This window comes from Wasmannia auropunctata, unplaced genomic scaffold (genome assembly GCF_000956235.1).
Source record: "Wasmannia auropunctata unplaced genomic scaffold, wasmannia.A_1.0 LD336111.1, whole genome shotgun sequence".
Taxonomy (NCBI): domain Eukaryota; kingdom Metazoa; phylum Arthropoda; class Insecta; order Hymenoptera; family Formicidae; genus Wasmannia; species Wasmannia auropunctata.
The window spans coordinates 4049083-4058539 of record NW_012026779.1 but is presented as its reverse complement, the minus strand read 5'-3'; the positions used below and the strand labels follow the sequence as shown (position 1 = coordinate 4058539).

At 35.1% G+C, this 9457-nt stretch overlaps 1 protein-coding gene and 1 pseudogene across 1 annotated transcript; one reads left to right on the top strand and one right to left on the bottom strand.

Annotated features, from left to right (window-relative positions):
• Positions 1 to 1489: 1489 nt before the first annotated feature.
• On the bottom strand, positions 1490 to 4439 carry LOC105450623 (annotated as a pseudogene).
• A 1616-nt stretch (positions 4440 to 6055) lies between these two features.
• LOC105450614 (lachesin-like) lies at positions 6056 to 8426 on the top strand. The gene is made up of 4 exons (XM_011690550.1): positions 6056 to 6176; positions 6861 to 6989; positions 7296 to 7430; positions 8368 to 8426. Exons 1-4 carry the CDS (start codon positions 6056 to 6058, stop codon positions 8424 to 8426), a joined length of 444 nt encoding a protein of 147 aa, XP_011688852.1.
• Positions 8427 to 9457: the final 1031 nt, after the last annotated feature.

Below are 9457 nucleotides of genomic sequence, written 5' to 3'. Positions count from 1 at the left end.
AAATATAATATTAATATCATAAAAGCAATTCAAGAGGAAGGGCAGCATTTCAAATGACTTATGTATTAAAAAATAAGAGTGGATTAGGTCTATTGGAGAAACCATTATAAAATGCACCTATCTACCGCAAGGTGGTGTGGAAATGATTATGTTTTGTCATAAATGAAAAAACATATTTCAATCGGTATGTGTGATACAACTAGTGTTAATATACAACTAGTTTTATAACAAAAGTGTCAAGTGATTTTAATGAAATTTTGTGCACATAGGTTACGTAAACAGATGAATTTACAAAATATTAGTTGCGATGGAAAAACGCAATAAAAATTTGAAATTATCCTTTAAAGTTAAACTTAATTAATTTTTAATTTTAATTTTTTTTGTTATATCTCGAGAACCATTTAAGATATCAAAAAATGTTTTATACAAAAGTTTTATAGTAAAATTATCTCTATTTATTTACGTTAATAATGTTTTTTTAGAATAATTATATTTTAAAAATTTTTTGAAAATTTATGAAAATAATACTTTTTGAAAAATTCTGTTAACGTAAATAAATAGAGGTAATTTTACTGTAAAACTTTTGTATAAAATATTTTTTGATATCTTGAATAGTTTTCGAGATATAACGAAAAACAGAAAAATTAATTTATTGTAAGGGGTGGTTTCATCCCTTTAAACCGTTTTTTAGCACCAACTGATAATTTCTAAATTCATCTATTTATGTAATCTCAAAATGTACCAAGTTTCATTAGAATCAGAATTTGACACTTCCCGAGGTTTCCTTGTAAGTAAGGGATAAAGCACCGGCAGAAAGGGGTAAAGTTACGCAAAATTAATGAAAATTTAAAGTACTTGGTACAAGCCTGAAATTTTATGTACATATTGTTTGTACCTTTAAAAAGCAATATGCAAAATGGCAGAAGTCTAATTGGGGGATAAGACCTTGGCAGAAGCCCGTGAAAAGCAGAGTTTGTGCACTGCTCTCAGCAGACGGTTGGCACTAGCGATTCATTTTTTTAATCTTCTTAATTTATTGCAATGCGAAAGTTCATATTCAATTAAAACGTTACTAAAGGCAGCATTGTAATAAATTACTTATAAATTTAATTTATTTTATTTATACTAATATAAAAGTAAAGTATAATAACAATATAGTGTAGTGTAGCAAAAATAAAATATATAATAAAGTATCGTAAAAGTATAGTAAATAAGTAAAATTGTATGTCATTTACGAATATGAAGCACGTCAACGGAATAATAATAAACAATTCTTTATACTTAAAATTACAATAATAAATGCAATATTAAAATATGTAGTAAACAAGTAAAATTGTATGTCACTTACGCATATGAAGCACGTCAACGGAATAATAATAAAATACTTTATACTTAAAATTACAATAATAAATAATTTAATATTAAAATAATTTAAACATTACTATTACTATTTAAAAATAATGAAATGTTGATTTCATTTTAGTCTATTTTACATATTTTCATTTTCTTCACAGTCGTAGATATCTTCGTCGCTATTGTAATCGCTCTTATCTGGAAATAAGAAATAAAAAATTATAAATACGCTTTAGTTAATAATTTAAAATAAATGTAAGAATTAATATATTACCATTATCATTTTCAACGTCCGGTATGATGTCTCTCACATACGGTGGTAATTGATGTCTTTCGAACTATTTAAATTCATATTTATTGTCAGTTTGGAGCCATCCACAATCTTCGGGCTTTAATGCAGTGAGAACTTTCATGTGTGCGTTTTGCCATATATTTGCGATGTACCGTAATCTTAACAGTTGTTACATTAGTTCTGTTTTACATGGCGGTAAACTGGCTGAATCTAAATTCTTTAAATGTTTTTTTTTAAAGGTTTGTTAATATTTTTTACGCTGTAAGCGTTTGAAAATAAATGAAAACGGGCAGTATTGATGTCTTGTGTTGATTTTAATCCGTACATTTCGCAAACAAACTTCTCCAAAACTTGGAATGTCTTGTTCTTGTCGTTATTGCAATTATCTCCTAGGTCTGTGAATGCTTTATGATATTCTTCAAATTTCCGTAGCATTTTTAGAGGACTTTTCTTCCCCTTCCTGTAAAAAACAGGAATATAATCACAGTGAGTGAAATCCTAGAAGCGCCGTGCATATTTGATATCCAATTGATTTTTAGTGTTTATTTAAATTAATATATCGCAAATTATTCGACAGTCCGCTTTGTAGCCAAATATTGAAGTTACTCTTCAAATGATGCATGAGCATAATGATAAAAATATCGGTGTCGGAACTTTTTATGAGAATATTTGCGTCATTGTGAATATTACAGGCGTGATAAATAATCTTCGTCTCCGCTTCTTCATGGTCTTCATACGTAAATGTTTCTTTAATAGTTTGTGTAACATTTCCATTTTGAACTGTGTAGACATAGCATTTTATCAAAATTGAGAAAAATGGTCTTGTTCTTAATGAAAGCCACAACTTCATTATCAAAAATGTTTGATAAGATATTTGACGACAGCTTCAACTTTGATTTGTTTTTGATTTAAATAATTTTCAAAATGTAATATTTGTAGCCTTAATGCTATCATGGGGTTTACACCGATTAAAATGTTTTCCACTTATGAATCCGTTAATCGAGCCGCTCGCTAATAAGTCGCTTTCCACTATCATATACGTTAGCCCACATTCGTCTATGAATTTTCCTACTGCCTTAAATAAGCCATCATAATGTGGAAAGCATCCAGATGAATGAAGAAATTGTCAAATTTTTCAGTCGATTGAATTTGGTATGCAATTTTCGCAATTACTAAGTCATAAGTGACTTGCATATATCTTTGTTGGCATTTATCAGCTTTTTGGCTCATTTTTTGGCTTTGCCTCATTGTTTCATATACTACAGATGTGTCCGTTGGTGAAACATTGATAGGGGTAAAATAAAATATCTTCTGCTTTAAGGTGGTGTTTTTTATTATTTGACTGTTAAAGCCTACCCACATAGGCGTTCTTGGTATCTTGCAATAATGAGATAAAACCCACAGAGCATCCAACTTTTTCGTGAATTCATAATTACTTGGAATCGTCTGACGCAATGTATGATCATTCGGTAATAAATGTTCAAGAACTTTATGTTTCTTTACATACGATGATAATTCAGGAGCAATAGCATCTTCTTATTTTATAAGGAGAAGGTACATCATCCTTGATGACATTTTCACACAAATCAGCATTATCATCTGTATGAACATTTTGATATATTATTCCTACCGTGTCGTGTAATGTATCTTTACCGGTGCAAGTCTCAACGTATCTATCAAAATTGTCAAAAGCAACGCCTGTACAATAAGTAGGAACCAATTTTACATCTTCAGGACAAATATTCGATCTGCTACTGGAAGCAAATGTTGCTTCAGCTCCTCGATTATATTGTAACTGCAACAGTGCCCATATTTGTTTATAATATCTATAACTCTTCTGCTGCTTGTGATACTTTTTAGAGTCATTCCGAGTGTGTTTTGAAGTTTTGATTTTACCGTGGTGAACTGCATAAATCAAATCTTGTGTTAAAGAATTAACTTTTCATATGCATTCTGAACTTTTTATGGTTCTTCGATCACTTCCACAAATCAGAGCTCTCACAATCTCGGAAACATTGTTGGGAATGTCACATTCTCCGGCAATCAAATCAGCTGGTTTTATATTATTCGGCAAAAATTTTGTAGAAATGAATAAAATGCATCTTCTTAAAATGAATGCTGCATGTTGTAATAATTCAGATTCTACTAGTTGTGAAAAAGTTTCTTTGTTGATAACACATTTGGTGCTTGGAGCAATAATTTTCTTGTTATGCATTACTAGTATTTGTATTTCATTTTCAAACTTTTTTTTTAATTTATTTAGTAGATACTAAGGAGTGAAAGTAGTATCAACAGCTTCACATTTGTACAGCTTTTCTAATGTACATGTATAATAATCATAGATAAATAACAAAACACATTTTTTATTGTTTATAACAGTCTTTTGCACGAAATTGCAAGATTTTGTGAATGTTTGTTCATGAAAATTTCTCTTCACATGCTAATCTGTATGTTTTGGTATAGGTGTTAATATGTGTTTTTTTAAATATGTCAATTTGCACGTATTATGATAATTAATTTCTTTATTCGGTGCAAGAGCTCTCAGTTTTTGAAGAATATTGTTATCATTTAAAGCAATAGCATTACTTTTTATCTTTTCTTTCACATTTTGTTCATTGGAACTATGCATTACCACTATACGTTTGTTGCGCCTTATACGATATTGATTGCAAAAAAAACAAGGACTTTTGACAGTTGCTTCAGTTTGTAAATCTGATGATTTATCTGCAATCTGACTTGTGGATGGCTCAGTGGAAAAATTCTCTGACGAAATTGTCGGAATATCAAAGGACATCGGAGATATACTGTGAAGACGCTGTTGTTAATTGATCGTCAGAGGAACTTTCAGCTGGCCGCGATGACGATGGTGCTGAATAATTATTGCAAAATAAATAAAGATTCAAGTTACATTCTGAAATGTTCTATGCATAATAACAAAAAAATTCGGTCGTATTTTTTACTTTTAAATATTTCTATACATGTCCCTCACAAAATGTAAAATTTTGTTCTGCGTTGGGATCTTATGGGCATATATTTTTTATTATATTTGATTAAATTAAGGAGTTCATTGTCTTTTAAATTTTCTTATAATTTATAAGTATTGTCGCGAGGCCGATGCCCTCGCGGCAGTAAGCATTCTAAAGAACCTATACAATTATTTGAGCCGACTAGGCGTTCGGCGTAACGTAAGCAAAATAATTATATTCAAAAATCATATTGAAGCAAAGGACGTTAACCGCGGCGTACCGAGAACAGTCGCGCAATAACCATCACTGAAATGCTTAGCGCTGACGCGGCAACGCGCAAAGAATAAGTACGCGCGACGACAAGCCGCGGGCGGTCAGTCTTTACGTTCGTCTTATCACGATCGATCACAACGTTCGCGTCGTTAAATTAAGTCTGTTTGTAATCGCTAAGGTGAAGGTGTTTAAATAAATTAAAGCTGTGAAATAAAGTGAAATAAAAAAGGCAGCTATATTCTCAAAGTTACACCGAGTGTCGGAGTTAGTTATTTATTGAAAAGTGAAGTCCCGTTCCCCCGCGGAGTCGGATCCTCTTGTGCCCAACTCCCGGGCACAACAGTATAAAGTATCAAATTATTATTCCGTTAACGTGTTTTATATACGTAAATGACATACAATTTCACTCGTTTTACTATAAATAAAATAAATTAAATTTATAAATAATTTGTTACAATGCTGCCTTTAGTAACGTTTTAATTGAATATGAGCTTTTGCATTGCAATAAAGAAGATTAAGAAAATTAAAAAAATGAATCGCCAACCGTCTGCTGAGAGTGCAGTGCGCAAACTCTGCTTTTCACGGGCTTCTGCCAAGGTCTTATCCCCCAATTAGACTTCTGCCATTTTGCATATTGCTTTTTAAAGGTACAAACAATATGTACATAAAATTTCAGGCTTGTACCAAGTACTTTAAATTTCCATTAATTTTGCGCAACTTTAACCCTTTCTGCCGGTGCTTTATCCCTTACTTAGATTGCTGCCATTGTGATACATTGTTCGGGACATTAGACACTATTTTACAAAGTTTCAGCATTGTACTAATACTTTTAATGAGTTATGAAAATTTACATGTTTGTCCGCCCCGCCCACACCTACATCCCTGGGGACGGCGCAGCAGAAGTGCGTTTTCGTTAATGGCGATACTAATCGAACCTTTTTAGATAGGAACTTGTACCGAGTAATTTTGAAATCCGTGTAGCCAACTCTCCGTCTAATTTTTCTTTATGACTTCGACGTATTTATATTCTTGTATTATTTTTATAAAACTGCTCAATATACCTACGACCTACGTGAATCGGCCGTGAAAATGTATGTATGTAAGGATTCCTGATCAGAATTTTTATCCGACAATTCCGCCGAATATTTTAAATTATCCCACGAGTACAGATATGGTTGTGAGGGAGGGCAGCAATGTTACGCTGCGTTGCGAAGCAATAGGGATGCCCACACCGAACATCACCTGGAGGAGGGAAGACAGCGAGTTGATTATTCTCGAAAACAGCCAGAAAGGTAAACTACTTACAGGATGTCTTATATGTACAATTAAGAGAACTTGGCATGTCCGGATTGCATTATTAATTAATAAAATGTATATACAAATACGGGCATGCCAAGTTTTGGCTTCATTATGATCCCATTGGTCATTTTAATCACTTTAAGTTTGTTTTATCAAACTTAAAATTATTTGGAAAGACAATGACATTAAATTTTTGCTGCATATACTTTTGGATGGTTAAACGGTTTATTAAAAAAATATTTTTGTTTCTAATCAAATACTTGGCAACTTGTATGATCTCATATTTGTTTTTGGACAATTTTTATTTGTTAAAATAATATTTTTGGTTTAAGAAAGATGTAACGTACAATACTTGGCATAATTTTTTTCTTTTTTTAAAAAAGAGTTTTGGTAGGATCTTACAACTTTTTGGTAAACTTTTAAATTTGTGAAATCAAATATTATAGAAAATATATTTATTTGCACAAGCAGACCAAATAAAAATATAAGGGATGCGAAAGAGATTTAGAAGAGAGGTTAATTTTACGATTTTGTAACTGTAATCTATTATCCTTGACATTTTGCACAATAATTGTTAATACGATGTGACACCTCTCATTCTAGTATAGTATAATAATTAGTCTTAATAACGGCTGCATCCATTTTGAGATTTGAATGGCTCAAACTATCTGTCGTAGTGGCCAGCATTGATGGACCGGTCTTCAATATCACGAAAGTGAACAGGTTGCAGATGGGAGCGTATCTTTGCATCGCGTCCAACGGCGTAATGCCAACAGTCGGCAAGAGAATTATGTTCGATGTACTTTGTAAGTAGCTAAGAAATGAATGAAAATTAGCTTGAAAATGTATTATCTAATTTATTCGAACGGTTATATATACTAGGGTAAATAAAAAATTATATCTACTTTTGTTTCCACAATTTTTTTCAGAAGCTTGTGGATTGCTAGACCAAGTGCATTGAAAAGCAAGGAAACTGTGTAGAAAAATGATGTACTTGTTGAACCCCTATTTTTATGGAAGAAATTGTGGAAACAAAAGTGTAGATAATTTTTGACTTACCCTAGTTATAAATTATCGTATATATTTTCTCACGTTTGTTTTGATGTCAACAGTTACTCCAGTGATTTGGATCCAGAACGAATTAGTGGCCGTACAAGAAGGCCACCAAATAACGTTAGAGTGCCATTTCGAGGTGTTTCCCAAGTGCATCAATTCTTGGATGCAAGAGAACGTCACTATAGTGAACGGTACGTTTACATAAACGAACAATAACTTATTTAAATAAAAGTCAGTGTATCTTCTTTAGTTCAAACCAGCAGTTTACACCGTCATATAATATGTGTGTGAAATTTGCACAAATAAAATTATATTATTTGTATAAATAACTGAAGTTTTTGTGTCGCTTTGCTAAAGGAACTCCGTGATGTTGCGAATAAAAAAAGTGAGCGAGCAGAATACATTATAAAAATCTAAAAAAATTCCAGCACTGCTTGAAATGGAAAGGAGTTCGCGCGCGCGCACGCAGAATCAATCGATCGCGGAATCATCGCGGCGATATAGCAATAATTAGAGAGCGCCCACACCAGCAATGACGACATTAATTCCAATGACAGCGCTAATTCTTCCAACATCAGCAATAATTGCAATGGTAGCAACAATAGCAACGAGACTATAGATCGCCACTTCCGCGCGTGTCGCATATACGCACGTCCCCGCCACAATTTAATGAATGGTAATCGAACTCCTGCTCCCGCCGACATACTTAACCAGCTTTACTAACCGACAACGCATGGTTACGGGTCGGGGTTTGCTCATCAAATCCATTTATGTCGGTAAGCCAGAAATTAAAGATTGCTACCAAACGGATCGCGTTTCCAGCAAACCTATTTGCCAGCGGCAAACTGGATTTCATTTCCCAAAACTGGAAAGCACGTATATCCCTGACCTGAAATGTTTTAGGAAATAAAAAAATGTGCGTCACCATTACGCCGTGTAATCAATCTCGTGGCGAACAATATACGCGCCCGGTTCTGGACATATTATTCGGAAGAATTCGCGAGACAACAACAATGATTACACGCACGCGCACGTTTTTCCCCCATCCCTTCTCCTCCCTCTCGATGTGACAATTAATTTGTACGAAGAGTATCAACGCGCTACAATCAATGATCTTGTCTGTCGCAGGATTGCGATATTTGCGGCGGCCGCAAATACGCAAATCACTTATAGGCGAGATGTGGTAAATCTGACGATGCACACATGCGATGCGTCGCGTCGCGTCTCGTCAAGTCTATGCGATGCGTTAGCGAAAAGCGGCGCGGTCCGCACATGTGCGCATAATTATTTCGAATAATTAGACACGACGCCGCGCCGGGAGTAGCAGGCAGGCGTATGGAGTAATGCACCCCCTTCGGATCCAATAATGCGCGCGGCTTCGCCGCCACCGGGGGTTCCGCAGCGCACATGTGTGCGGACGCGGGTGCGGATAAGAACGGGACGACGTCGACGTCGCCGTGTCTGCAGCTGCTATAATTGCGCAGCTAATTAGATTAATTTCGGATCGCTTCTGCCGGCGCACTTCTTGCGGTGCAACACCGCAGCGAACGAGCGACGGCGTTTTGCTACCCCCGCGGTGATCGATGGCCCGGAAACCGGTACAATTTTCATTCGTGACACCGGCGGAAATTAATCTTTGTTTGCCCGGTTTCCCCGAGATTTTTATTTCACAGGCTGGTTTTTTGGGGTGAAACGGCACACGGGCCGTGTGCGCGCGCGCTGCTCTCTCCCCGTCGCGGCTGAATGGTTTCTGCTTATCTGCGACGGAATCTGGCCCTGAATAAACCACGTTAACAACGATCGCGGGTGACTTATGGGAATGTCATTTTTTACCGTGGAATGACAATGTACGATAAACGCTACTGAACACCGAGCGTGACAAATACGTGTGCGCAAGATTCGCTGACCACGTTCCTCCGGAGAAATCGCGTTAACCTTCAACGATTACATTCGATCAAGTCACGTACTCCATAATTATTTGATTATATAATTTATCGTGTTAAAATTAGCTGTAATTCAATATCGCGGGAAAATTTCTGTAGATATTGCGAGGCGCAGAAAAAACGTTCACAATAGAACATTTTTCGAAGCGTGAAACTGACCTGCCCAGTTTGCGTTCGGTCGTAAAACGCAAATCATTCGCGGGAGGGTAGCATTCGTTTTGGTGACGGAGGAAGGGGACGTGCCTCGCGATTATGGGAAAATCGCGATTCGGGAT